Source organism: Megalops cyprinoides, chromosome 2, assembly GCF_013368585.1.
Source record: "Megalops cyprinoides isolate fMegCyp1 chromosome 2, fMegCyp1.pri, whole genome shotgun sequence".
NCBI lineage: Eukaryota > Metazoa > Chordata > Actinopteri > Elopiformes > Megalopidae > Megalops > Megalops cyprinoides.
Genome location: NC_050584.1, coordinates 37,810,495 through 37,824,331, shown reverse-complemented (window position 1 = coordinate 37,824,331; position 13,837 = coordinate 37,810,495). Strand labels below are relative to the sequence as shown.

General features: G+C 47.9%; 1 protein-coding gene across 13 annotated transcripts in view; it reads left to right on the top strand.

The window, feature by feature from the left end:
- ptprsa (protein tyrosine phosphatase receptor type Sa) overlaps window positions 1–13,837 on the top strand; it is a 175,994-nt gene that overhangs the window by 156,296 nt on the left and 5,861 nt on the right. For all 13 annotated transcript variants that reach the window (XM_036520647.1, XM_036520652.1, XM_036520644.1 and 10 more), the window contains 10 exons: window positions 1,231–1,328; window positions 3,691–3,814; window positions 5,276–5,451; window positions 6,646–6,765; window positions 8,879–9,033; window positions 9,273–9,558; window positions 10,871–11,049; window positions 11,273–11,399; window positions 11,549–11,674; window positions 13,432–13,586. In XM_036520647.1, the coding sequence (XP_036376540.1) occupies window positions 1,231–1,328; window positions 3,691–3,814; window positions 5,276–5,451; window positions 6,646–6,765; window positions 8,879–9,033; window positions 9,273–9,558; window positions 10,871–11,049; window positions 11,273–11,399; window positions 11,549–11,674; window positions 13,432–13,586 (1,546 nt within the window). The remainder of the gene's footprint in view (window positions 1–1,230; window positions 1,329–3,690; window positions 3,815–5,275; window positions 5,452–6,645; window positions 6,766–8,878; window positions 9,034–9,272; window positions 9,559–10,870; window positions 11,050–11,272; window positions 11,400–11,548; window positions 11,675–13,431; window positions 13,587–13,837) is intronic.

Genomic DNA, 13,837 nt, shown 5'->3' with positions numbered 1-13,837 from the left:
TTTGGGGGACTGGGAAGGGGTGTCCAAGTGCCTTCCCACTGTTTGTTTGAGACAGAAACAGAGAGGAAGATGGCATGTGCGACCGTGATGATGTCATGCTTGCTTGGCCTTGGCTGACTGAAGTGGAGCAGCTGATTGTGTCATTGTGTCTCGCACTGTCACTGTCACCGTCTCCGTCCCCAGGCCAGGGCTCGTTGCGCTCCCTCTGGCCCCACTGCACTGTGTCATTGATGGCATCATGTGAAGGGACGGAAGCAGGGAGTTCTAGAAGATTCCATAGTGTCCTAGGTTAAGGAAGCCAGAGCATATCTTTTTGCCATTAAAATTGGTTCATCTGTTGAGGATGGTGGGAAGGGCAGATCAGCTCAGAAAATTTGAGAATCAGGAGCCTGGCAGAAAGAACAGTTTCCCCTGAATGACATTGTTAGTCAGCCCTTTTCTTGCTTAGTGAAAAATGGGAGCGTAACTACATTCTGCAGCATTGATGTCTCACATCTGATAAAACTCACAAATGAAATGTTTCTCCCAATGAATGTAAAAGTATGTTTCAGTGGCAGCATTATGCCACAGTTATTACTGCTCTTCCCATCATTCTGTCTGAAAGAAAGTTTTTTTTTTCCTTAGAACAGGAAACAAAAACCATTACTCATCTTGTGTGCCCTGTGAGGAGTGAAGTATAGTTTGTGTTAACATCACATCTTGCTGGTACAAAACACTAAACTCTGGGGGTATTTGTCTTTTATATTATTTCCAAATCAAAAACTGAATGCTGTTGCCCTGTCGACATTGTAAAGCTATTAAAAGGCAGGTCTCTCTGAAGAATTGCATGGTAATTGGTGTGGGGTTTCTCTCGCACCTTAGCAATCACCCATAGGTCTTTCTTTATTTCCTCTGTATTCTTGCACCATGCCCCTGCGAGCTTTCTGGCAGAGGGACACAGTGAATGCGCAGAAAGAGAATATGGAGCCCTGGCCTGGCCACACACTGTCCTAACATCAGTCATTAAAGCCATGCAAACCGTGTGTGTGTCTCTGTCTCCCCCCACTGCAGGCTGTCTCACCGTCACTCTGTTCTTTGCCTCCCACCTGCTCAGTGCTCCCTCCCTCACTCTGATTCCTTCTGTCCCTCTGACTTTCCTTTCTTTGGGCTTGTTTCACTGGTCCACACCTCAATAACTGACAATTTTTCAACACCCTCCACCCCCCTCTCTCTTGTCTGTGTGGTGAGCAGGCATGATGAACCACCCACCAATCCCAATAGCGGAACTGGCAGAACACACAGAGCTGCTGAAGGCCAACGACAACTTGAAGCTCTCACAGGAGTACGAGGTGAGCCCACAAGGGATGGATGTGTGTATGTTTGTATGTGTGTGTTTTAGGGGGATGGGGGGCTTCAGTAAGGTCAGAAGGAGACAAGGCCCAGAGACTTCATACCGAGACCTGAAAAGGCTATTCTTTCATGCCTGCCTTCCATCTTTAGAGAAAGCCTGCCGTAGAGGGGGCTGGCGTCCGATGAGCTGTCTGAACTTTGAGTGCTGCAGTTATAAATGAAGCAGCCGCTGATTAGAAATCGGGAGTGCTGAATCAGCCCTCGTTTGCATAGTGCAATATCCTCTCCTGCCTGCACCTAAATCACAGTTTAATGAAAAAAAAAACATGAGGAGCAGATTAGTGGGACCTGGTGTGGACAGGAGAAGCACACTTGTATGAAAGCAGGTCTGTTCAGGGTAGGAAGTTCAGTAACGTGTGGGTTGAAGGACAGTAACACATACAGTAAAGATGATGTGCACAGAGCTGTATGGATCTGCAGTGGGAGTGGAGAGCGTGTCAGTGGGAGACTCATCTCTTTGACAGAAGTAGTCAGCCAGGCACACACAGCCAGACTTCTAATTGCTTGGCCACAAAAATGTTTCTGCACTTCCTCCGGAAGAAAGAAATGGCCATGTTAAAAGCAGAGGAGTCATTTTAATTTTGTTATTTTCTTGATGAATCACCACTCGTCTGGGTGCTTTTGCTCACCAAGTGGAGCTCTCAGGGCCCTGAGTGATTGGTTTGTGTTGGTAGCAGAGGAAGGGGGATGGGAGAAGATTAAACAGCAAGCGGCGCAGCAGTAAGGGTGAGGAGAGCCTGGCACACATTTGGGGGGGGGGGGGGGGGGGGGGGGCGCATGATATTAAGAGAGATGCTTCTGTGCGTCTGTGAACACTCGCTCCGGTGGCTGGGGGCAGTGTTCCTCACTCCATTCATCACTGCACCTCAACATTCCCTGTAAATGTAGACTTTTTATATAGGACTGCAGTGGTCGTTCTGAGTACTTTAATATTCAGTGGAGGCTTGCGGAACAGGGGAGCCTGTTAAACCGCAGATTGTGCCGGGCCTGTTTTTGACTGATCTGAGTGAATAACAAGTGTGTCAGTGTAAATGGGGATCAACCATCAGAAGCTGATTCCTTTTGACTTAACTGCATCTAATGTGGTACACTTAACATTTTAATTACAAAAAAATATTAACCATTTTTCATTTTTAGTATTCTCTCTCATAATGAAAAATATTTATAATGTAACCCAATTGCCTTGTTATAATTACAATTGTTTAATGTGAAGTATACATTAGATGCATATATTAGATACTATCGAGTAAAAAGGGAGTCAGCAGCACATTGGAAATCGTTATTTAACCTGGAACACTTGTTAATGAGGCACACAAACAAAAAACAGCTTCAAGTCTCTATTGGAATCCATTCATTCAATTAAAAAAAAAATTATATGCAGCACTTTTCTATACTTTTCAGGACATTACCTTTGAACACATACCTTTGTTCTATTACTGCTGATATATTAATGTGCATGTGAAACCTCTTGAACTTTGATTGTTTACTACACAAAATATCACAATATGGAATATTCATGTAGACAAGAGAGGTATAGTAGGAAATTATGGTAGGAATTGTAGAAGCTATCATTGTTGTTATTATTGGTTACTGGGCGTTATATATACTGAATATTTAAATAATTTGCATTCATTGTTGATGGGCATTGAAAGACATAATTTGATTGTTTGCTGTATTTAATTGTTATATGCCTAGAAGGGCCTACACTAACCTAGAGATGTAACCAGTTGTAACCAGGGAAACAGGGGGGATGGGAACAGGAGGGGGGGATCATTGCTCTATTATTTCAGGATGATGATAGTGAGCAAACTGTTCATACATCAAACACCTTATTGAGCTTTATTTAGCCCCACTTTCTGAGCATGGTGCTGGGGCCTAAATGAAAGAATCCTTCAGGCCGGTGCTGGGAGAGCGCCACTGCCCGAGAGCAAGCGTTGAATCATAATGGAATACTAAATTACCCTGACAAGGGAATAGAATATTTATTCAGAATTCTCATATTCGGAGTGCAGCTGCATTTATCACAATGGCATCAGCCTGGTTTGCTTTATTCCCCTCTCCCCCCCCAGGGGAGAGCTGCCACCATTATCAATATTTTTATTTCCATTACTCACCGTCCACATTAATGATCTTATCTTGATAAACCAACCTGCATGGCCTTGAGTATTTTAAGCATCAGGAGCCGACCAGCTTTTAATTACACGGCTCTTGCCTATTTTTTTCTCTCTCACACGTTAATACAGTAAGTATCCCATGTGACATACGCCTGCGGAGTGTCTCACCGTTTATCTGTCCCTACAGTCCATAGATCCTGGCCAGCAGTTCACCTGGGAGCATTCCAACCTGGAGGTCAACAAGCCCAAGAACCGATACGCCAACGTCATCGCTTATGACCACTCCCGTGTCATCCTCTCCCCCATTGAAGGTTAGGCCCACAAGGGTTTCTGCTGTCTCTTATAGGCGTCAAGGAGTCTAGTTCCGGCAGCCCAGTTTTTGTTTCTGTGTAATGAAACATAAATGTACAATCTGTAATGTTCTGGCTATTCTGATAGCACAACATGAGTAATGATGGTGTAATATGGGAAGTTTGCCCTCCAGATCTTTCAGAAAATTCTTTATAGGAGCTCCAGCATCATGACCAAACTCTCTTAGCATTCTTGTTTGGTCGGTTCATTTTGTGTTAATATTATATGATCAAAACAGCCTAACTGAAGATAACAAGAACAACAAATGAAACAAAACCGTCACAAAGGCAAAATTATATATGAAATTATAAATGCCGCAATTTTCATTTTACAGTGCAGTGATTTCACCAGTAGTCACAGCAGTAGAACAATTCTTGAACATCGTCATTCTCTGTTCACTTAGCTATGACTAAAGCCAAAATGACAAAATTGCTTTGTGGTACGTGAAATCCATTCTAATGCCATTTCCTTTCCTCCTGACTGTTAATTTCCAGTCCTCTGGAGTGTCTAGACTCCTGATAAACACCAAAGTGTTTCATGATATTTGGCACAGATAAGAAAGCTGTTGAAGCACCACACCAGTGGAAATAGCTCATTAATTTGTTCCCTTGGAAAACAGCACAGTTTATTGAAGTCTCACATTTTCACTGGTCTCCCCTCTCTGTTCCTCTCTTTAATGTGACTGTCATCAGAAATTTCAATCAGAACATTTACTGTGTTCGATTCACCGTGACGAGGTGTTGGACGTTGGGTGAGATGCAACAGGAGTGCTGCAGACAGCATCTGTCCTGCCACAGCCACATGGACCCCCCCACCCCCACACCGCCCCCCCCTGCTGCCCTTTGCGCCCCCATCCCACCCCGCCCCCCAGCCTCTCCAGTGCCAGCAGAGGGGCTACTTAATGGGAGATTTAGTGAGCCCCCTGCCTGACAGGCCGCCATCCCACACAAGAGGGATGGCGGAGAGAAGACTACTTGCAGCTCCCTGGGCTGATTTACTCACAGCCCTCCGTAATTCCATCTTGTAGCACACTCCACAGCAAGCCCTAAATCAGCCCTGCTCCTGCCTTTGATGCCAGTAAAAAAAAAAAAAAAGAAAAAAGGAGAGAACGGAAGGCTGAATCCTGGTGACATTTTTTTCTGAAGGATTGTTTCTATAATGGATTTTGTGGCCTGTGTGCGGTCTCACCGGCCAGATGAAGCTCATGGCGGACAGCTTTAGCTGCCCTCTGTCTCAAGACACACACTCTCATCATCCACGCAATAGGCACGTTCAGTCTTAATCCGTCAGTTTTAGTGTCTCGTGTCTATCTGAACCAGCCGTAATCCCACCATTGCAAGATGCAGGTATGTCCTGCACCAAGTGTGCTATAATTCTTTGTGTGGACATGTTCCAATTTGGCCCCTCTCTGTGTTGACCAGGTATCTCAGGGAGTGACTACATCAATGCCAACTACATCGATGGCTACCGCAAGCAGAACGCCTATATTGCCACCCAGGGCCCGCTGCCCGAGACCTTTGGGGACTTCTGGAGGATGGTGTGGGAGCAGAGGGCTGCTACCGTGGTGATGATGACACGGCTGGAGGAGAAATCACGGGTGAGAGGGACTTCCATATGTAAACCTACCACTGGAGTAATCTTCACAGAGAAATGAACTGGTAGTCATTTACAGCTAGAGCAACACAACAGAAATATGTGAAAGCGAATGGTGCTGTGACAAGACAATGGGCTGTGCAGTTAGAAATGGTTAAATATGAGAATGGATAGTGCAATGGCTTGTTGACTGGTTGATTTTGTGTATGTTAAAACATCTCACGCTTTTGTAATCTCCCTTGTCTTAAGTGACACAGTAAGGCATGTGTTGTAGCCTGAAGATGAACAAACTTGGGTTTTGACCTAGCACAAACAGACTTGTTTCATTTGAAATGCTCTTATGGGGAGGGAGCAAAGGGAAACAGGAAAAGAGCATGAAGACAGAATACCTGCTCTAAGCAGGCCAAATTTATCAGCCAGCTCCATGTGTCTAAGACGTTCCATTCGCTTTAGATGTGGGTGAGGAGCTTTGAGCAGCACCTTCGTGGCAGGATCCGTCACGGCGTAGGCCGCGGGCTCGGCCCAGGAGGTGGAGGTTTTCCTCAGGTGCTTGGGCACTTTGTCCCGCATTTGCATCCCTGTATTTATCCCTCAGCCGGAGCTCTCCAAATGCGGCGTACACTTCTTCTGCGAGCGCATTAAGACCCTGTCAGATGCAATCAGGGTGACTGGCTGGGACTGAAGTTAAGTGATGGGAAAGCGTTAAACCTGCACATTTCCAGCGATACCTGTCACATTGCATCAGGGCAGAGGGGGGCTGACACGCTGCGCTCCATATTGAATGGACCTTTATTTCCCGGCTGCACGGGGTCTGCGGCCGCACACCGCCCTGCTGGAAGGAAAACATTTTCCCAGCTTGATTGATTGCTGTCGCTGGGGGGGGGGGGGGGGGGGGGGGGGTAGGTTTATGATGGCTCGTGGGCCTGCCATTGATTTCACCCTTGTACTTTTATTTTTTCCTTCCAACCAGAGTTTGTTCTACACACCTGAATCTGAGGGAGTTTGCAATGTGTCTGGGTGCTGGCACGGATGGGGTTTGTGTTCTCCTAGTTGGGAGACAGCGCCCCCAAGTGGGTGGGAGTGGGCAGTGTGCACAGTGGCAGCAGCCAACTCAGAAACTTGCTCTGTCTTAACTCATGGCCTTGACTGTTTTGTGTGTGTGTGTGTGTGTGTGTGTGTACAACTGCTCTTTCTGTAGATTAAGTGTGACCAGTACTGGCCCAGCCGTGGCACAGAGACCTATGGGATGACCCAGGTGACCCTGTTGGATACAATTGAACTGGCCACCTTCTGTGTGCGGACCTTCTCTCTGCACAAGGTAGGAGCAGCTATGTCACCTGTGGATAGATCCTACACAGCTAAGTGGCTTCCATCAAAACCACACAGAAATGCTTGACTCCACTGCTCTTGCTGAATCTAGGTTTGGCTCCCTCTGCAAGTGAGGAGAACTCAGAACTCCATACCCACAGCTAGTGGAGAAATTAAAAGACCTATTGAGAATGTAATGAAAATAGAAGGAGGGGGAAACTAAGGCAAATATTAGGAAAATGAGATATGTCTTGTGCTTCTTGTGTATCTAAAAAAGCCTCGCCTCCCTCGCCCCTGGAGAGAGACTCCACTTGGAGACTTCTAGCAGGAGACGCTTTCCATTCTCAATATGCCCCAGCTACACAACAGCCTTGTGTGCGCTTGTAATGAATATAGCACACACTGCAGCTAACAAAGATGCAAACAAGAGGAGATGTGGGAGGGTGAGGGGATGCAGGGAGAGAGAAATTGTTTACGTTGGTGTGTCTGTCTTTCTTCAAAAGATTTTCTTCTCCTTCCCTTCCACCCTCTCCCCTTCATTCCCAATCCATCATCTTTTAATGTGTGTATGCCAACAAGGAGCACTTAGCCAAGACAGCGGAAGAAAGAACTACATACATAATTGGCGGCCTCCCTTTGCAGTCAAGGAAAAATGAAGGAAGAGGGAGGGACTCTGGCCATCTCTGTGGAGAATGCCTTAACGCATGCAAATGCATTAAGTTCTCAGGCCGGCGCTGGCTCTCTTAAATCAGGGGGCTGTGTTTTGGAGGCGACGGGGAACAGAGGCATCTTACATCCACTAATGGCTCCGATCCCCCAAAGTGGCACAGCATAAGCGCTAGCGCTTGCTCGATGCCTCAGTTCACAGCTTTCTGTCTTTGCATTTCACACCCTTGCTCTCACATTCGGTTGCCCTCCGCCCCCTGCTGGGGTTCGCTTTCCACGCAGGGACCCAGCTCTCTGATGTCATCGAGCTCCAGTGTTCTGCTCTCTGGTTACAGTCGAAAAGCGATTTCATTTGATTCGATTGGATTCACAGGTAGAAGGGGTGTGGTGCAGAGGAAATGTAAAAGACGCTCACACGCACGTACACACAAACACAAACATAAACTCACACAAGCACACACACACACACACACACACACACACACGGATACACATACGCATACACATACACACACACACACACACACTGGCAGAGGCACCAAACAAAGAAACGGCATCAATATGTATGCATATCCAGCAGTGGCACAAAGCCATCCAAAATGAAAAATTCTTAAAAAAGAGTCAGGCGCTGGTTATTGTGAAAAGCAAATCTACTGCAGAATACAGCCTGCAAGTGTCCAAAAAAAACTGAAACTAGGTCAGTTTTCTTTTAATTACATCGTTTATTTATTCATTTATTCAGAAAAACCTCTGTCAGGAAAGCGGTAACGCTACATTGAAATGCAAAATCCTCCTTTAAAGAGCTTCCAGGAAGAAAGGAAAACTAGAGGGCAGGACAATATGATTTTTTTCCTTTTTTGTGTTGAGAGAAAGCTTTTATTCTCTGCGGCTGCCTTCAAATCCATCCACGGAGCTCTGTTTACATATTCCACACCTCAGTGCGTTTGGCATATTGCAGTGGACACAACTGTGACAGGAGTAGGCATTGCGTACATACCTCATCCTGTAGTGAGCTTTCAGTGATGTTCAGAAATCAGAGTGCAGGACAGGAAAAGGCACCAATAAGAATGATTGAACTGAACTCTGAGCCAGTCACACTGTTCAGTAGTTCCTGGCGTCTGCCTTAAGCTGTCCTCTCCCTTTTCATTCATGTCTTCCCTTCCCTCCATGGTGTTTGAAATACTGTCTTGTCAATGCCAATTTTGCGGCTCATTCCTCCTCCCTTGTTTTCAGTTATGTCTTACATTCCAGCTCCATGTATTGTCAAGGAGTTTAACCCCATTCAGCATCCAGGGCTGGCACGTATTGCACATTACTGAGGGAATATCACTGTTCTCTCACTGGTCTCTCATACATGGGAGAGATTGAGTCACAGTTAAGTGTTAAGTAAGCCCCACCTCTCCGGTGGCGGAGGATTGTGACCGTGTCTGTGTTGCCAACCTCTCTCTCAAACCCAGAACGGCTCAAGCGAGAAGCGGGAGGTGCGGCAGTTCCAATTCACCGCGTGGCCCGACCACGGAGTGCCGGAGTACCCCACCCCATTCCTGGCCTTCCTGCGGAGAGTGAAGACCTGCAACCCCCCTGATGCCGGCCCCATCATCGCCCACTGCAGGTCAGACCCAGCTACTATCAGACCAGCCCAATGTCACACAGAACGCTCCATAGGGAAGAATGTGGTTCCTGATGTTGTATATTACATGTGCATTACAGATCTCATACATTTACGTGCAGTATGCTACACTCCATAGTATGGTAGACCACAGCACAGCATAGTCTGTGTGGTGTGTCCAGTGTGTATATAACCCATTTGACACCTTGACTCTGCTGTCCACTGTCACTGACCCCCCTCAGTGCTGGTGTCGGCCGCACGGGCTGCTTTATCGTGATCGACGCCATGCTGGAGCGCATCAAGCACGAGAAGACGGTGGACATCTACGGCCACGTGACGCTGATGCGTTCGCAGCGGAACTACATGGTGCAGACGGAGGACCAGTACAGCTTCATCCACGACGCGCTGCTGGAGGCCGTGGCCTGTGGGAACACAGAGGTGGCCGCCCGCAGCCTCTACACCTACATCCAGAAGCTGGCCCAGGTGGAGAGCGGCGAGCACGTCACCGGCATGGAGCTGGAGTTCAAGGTACGGCCACCCCCTGCTGCCGGGGCTGCTGGGTAATCCACAAGGAACCTCTCAGTGAAAAGCTGTAGTATGCCAGACGTGGAGGAATAGTGAAGAATTAATGATGACTGGAACGACAATGATATCGTAACTGAATACAATTAATACCTGATGATGCCAAGCAGCATTAGGTGAGAGGGCAAATACTCTGAGCTTTTATTAATGAACTGCACAGATTGCAGCGATTTGCTACATGGGTTTACAATGTCTGTTACAGGCCGCAAAGCCTTAGAGACTGTATCCTCTTACTCTGAACAAAGCTTCAACTCGTGAGGATCCTCTGAGACTGCTTACGCCGCTTTTCCGAACAAGTCGGCGCACGGCCCGGTACATGCGCGCTCCCGGACATAAAGTATGCTGGGAAATCAATATGAAATGAGCCTAAGTAAAGTAATGAAGCAGGAAAGTGTGGCTGTGACCCAGTTTAGCTGCTTCTGGCCTCAGCGGGGCTCCGTGTGAGACCGCGACTCTGCAGGTAATGAGGAGCCTGAGCCAGCTTGCACGTTTGATTCGGGCGTTCCGTCATTATTCTAACAGCTCTTCAGCTATTCATCTGCGAGAGTCTGTTTCATGCACCTCCAGGTATTCCTGTTAAAGGCAATCAAACAGAATGACTGGGGGGAGGGAAATGGAGGGGGGGGTAATCTTTAGGAAGCATCCAGCAACTGGCTCTGACTGCGATTTGGCTGAGGAAGAGAGGGGCATATCCCGGCAGACCTGGGAACAAGGAGAAACTGGATACAAGCAGCAACAAAGGAGATGGATGTTGGTCTGCGTACTACATGTCAGCCACTGCGGGGCAGCGATTTGCTCAGACACCTGACCTAAAAAGCAGCCTCTGTAGCCCCTCTGATGTTAATTGATGGGTACAGCCCTTAATGTGGATCATGATACGGTGGCATTGGAGGGGCGCGCTCCCGAGTTCTCCCGAGACAACAGTGACAGATTTCTCCACCAGTCTGTTCACCATGATACCGTTCTTTCACAGCAGTGCTTGGACCTCCAGTTGGATATTTGTAAATGGTTTTGAAAAAGCAAGATTATTGCCAGTTTTCAATGCTGTTCCAGGCTGAAGTAGATGGTCCTGTGGAGCCCCATAGTGTAGTGTGTGATTTATATTAGCTGGGAGACTGTGAACCCTCACATAGACCAGCGCAGGCTGATCTTATTTGCAGCAGTCAAGCTCCATGAAGCATCGAGTCAAAGTGCATGTCGACCGAAGAGCCGGAGATGCTGTCTCTCAATCCTGCCCGCCTCTATCCCTCTGTTACAGCGCCTGGCCAACTCCAAAGCCCACACATCAAGGTTCATAAGTGCCAACCTCCCCTGCAACAAGTTCAAGAACCGCCTTGTCAACATCATGCCCTATGAGACCACCCGCGTGTGCCTGCAGCCCATCCGTGGGCTAGAGGGCTCTGATTACATCAACGCCAGCTTCATCGACGGATACAGGTAAACTTCCCATAGCAGCAACCATTGACGTGCACGTGGACCATATGGAGGTCAGTGGGCATTAGTGGGGCTAAGAGCGCATAACCTTTTATAATCTATTCAGCCCGTCTTTATCTGTGCCATGTTGATTACCACCCAGTCCAGCTCCCTCCCACGGCTGCAGCAGTCTTGGTTCATTTAGCCCTGAGCCTGTTTTTGTAATGACCTGTATCCACTGCCACAGGCAGCAGAAGGCCTACATCGCCACACAGGGCCCGCTGGCCGAGACAACCGAAGACTTCTGGAGGATGCTGTGGGAGAACAACTCCACCATCGTGGTGATGCTGACCAAGCTGCGAGAGATGGGCAGAGTGAGTCACCCCCTCCCCCTCCCTCAACTACTCCACTCCATCTGCCCCCTACCACTGTGGCAGTCTGCTATAGGCTGCAGACCATTCTACTTCACCCGGTTCACCTAGGTGTTCATTCTGTGTCTCCCTGTGTGCATGTGTGACTACAGGAAAAGTGTCACCAGTACTGGCCTGCCGAGCGCTCAGCCCGATACCAGTACTTTGTGGTGGACCCCATGGCAGAGTACAACATGCCCCAGTACATCCTGAGAGAGTTCAAAGTCACCGATGCCAGGGTGAGTGTAGCCAAGGAGGGGTTTGACATCATCATGTCCATGTAAAATATATTGAATCCCTTCATCTTGCAACCTGGGGGGGGGTGCGGTGGTGGTAGCGGAGAAGATGAGGTTGGTTGTGTGCATCTGTAGGAAGATTCATCCAAAGATGGTTGTCAGGCGGTCATTCCGATTGCTGCCGGTGTCCTTGGCAACGGCGTTTCCATGGAGCATCCACCATTACATCATCCTCCAGCTGCAGCAGACTCGGATGTTTCACGTTAGACGCCAGCAAAGCACTTAAATGCCGTGGCCTCTCCTTGGCTTTAAGCCGCTACATTGCAGCAAGCAGCTCCTGCGGCGTTCTGTTCCCTGCAGGGGGTGATCATGTAAGGGGGGGTGATGATGACTTTTTAAGTCAGTAGACAGCACCCGTGTACTGGCGGGAGCAGTGAGAAAGGTGACCAGCCCAGGCTGTGTTCATTTTAACTGGGCCTAATTGTGATTGAATCATCAAAGCAGCCAGCTTTGGTAATCAGGTTGTGTTGTACATGTCGCTCTCCCTGGGAAATGAAAGGGAGCTTTAATCAAAGGTGACCTGAGTAAGGAGGGGGAGGGGTGGTGCATGAGGGAAAGCAGGGGGTGGGGGAGGGGGGGTGCATGAGGGAGGGGGGTATGTGTTGAGTATGACCTGCAGCACACTTCCTGTGAGAGATGCAGTCAAGTATTTAATTACACAACTCGAAGCAGAATAATGGCTCTGGGTCATTTGTTGAGTTTTCTGGGATTTTTTTCCTAGTGGGGTCATGAGGTTTTTTTCTTTAATATTTAATCAGTTGTTAGGAGGAAAAATGTTTTTTTCCACATAGGTCCTCTGTGAAGAGAACAGGAGAACAGTTAAGTGTAGAGAGACAAAAAACAGAAGCGCAAATACTGTAGAACTGTGCAGTGTTTGATAGAGGATGTAGGCAGCGCTCACTCTTGGACAAGCCTTGTGATTTCTCGAGCGTGTCCACAGACTCGGGTTCTGAGAGCCGAGGAGAGTCATGCTCTGCTCCCACTTCTCCGGCAAGAGGAAATTAATTGGACCTGCTGCTGTAAAAGCTAAAAATAAAGAGGCACTCTCCAGGAGGCAGCCCGGTCTGGGCAATGTGGGCAGCAGTCCATGTTAGGCCACACCGTCAGTTCCACAGCGCGCTCCTTTTCCCTGTGCTCCACTGCGGTGTATCGTATTTTGGCGGCTTCCCCGGTCGACCCGTCCGTCAGACTCAGCGACGAGCTACTTGAAGGCAGCGTGTTCCATCGATCAGCTCCAGATTACTCCATTTAACACTGTCTCCAAAAGAAGATGCTTGTCACGGCAGATGCACTATTGATTTCCCTTAACCGAGAGTTATTCCACCGAAAAACAACAGATTAAAATAGGTACAGACGGTGAAGAAACAGGATACACACTGACACTTCTACATCTCAAGATAAACAGCAGGAGAGGTGCATTGTGGGGAGTTACATCGGTGTTCTTGTAAATGGCGTCCTAGTTTTTATTTGAACCGCCAAACATAGATCGAACTCACTGTGGTTACTGTGTGATGTAAGCTCAAACCTAAACAAAGTTTTACCCAAAGAGAGTTGTGCTCAAGCAGAGTGAAGTATGACAAGTAAGGGTATACTGTCAGGCACTAGGTAAAGGATTATTGAAGTGTTTTTGCCAAATATCTTATGCACTTGGGTACGATTGTCCATCTTTACACCTCTCTTGCTCTGCTTCGCCTCCTCAGGACGGCCAGTCCAGAACAGTACGGCAGTTCCAGTTCACCGATTGGCCCGAGCAGGGCGTGCCAAAGTCTGGAGAGGGCTTCATTGACTTCATTGGCCAGGTGCATAAAACCAAGGAGCAGTTTGGGCAGGACGGGCCCATCTCCGTCCACTGCAGGTGAGCGCAGCAACCTACACCGAGCGATGGCATAGCAGAGCGAGGTAACCTGTGGCCGGTGGCCTAATTGCAGACTGCTCCACAGTGCACCACACCTCTTCTTAGCTATGTTATAAATGCATTAAGATGTGACTGTTAGTAAGGAAAATCTTTGTCTCTTGAGGAAAGACCAAATGCTGTGTAGTGGGGTTGTTCATACCCGTTAAGATTTAAAAATGAGGAAGTGCTAACGAGAGTGAGTTGATGAGCTA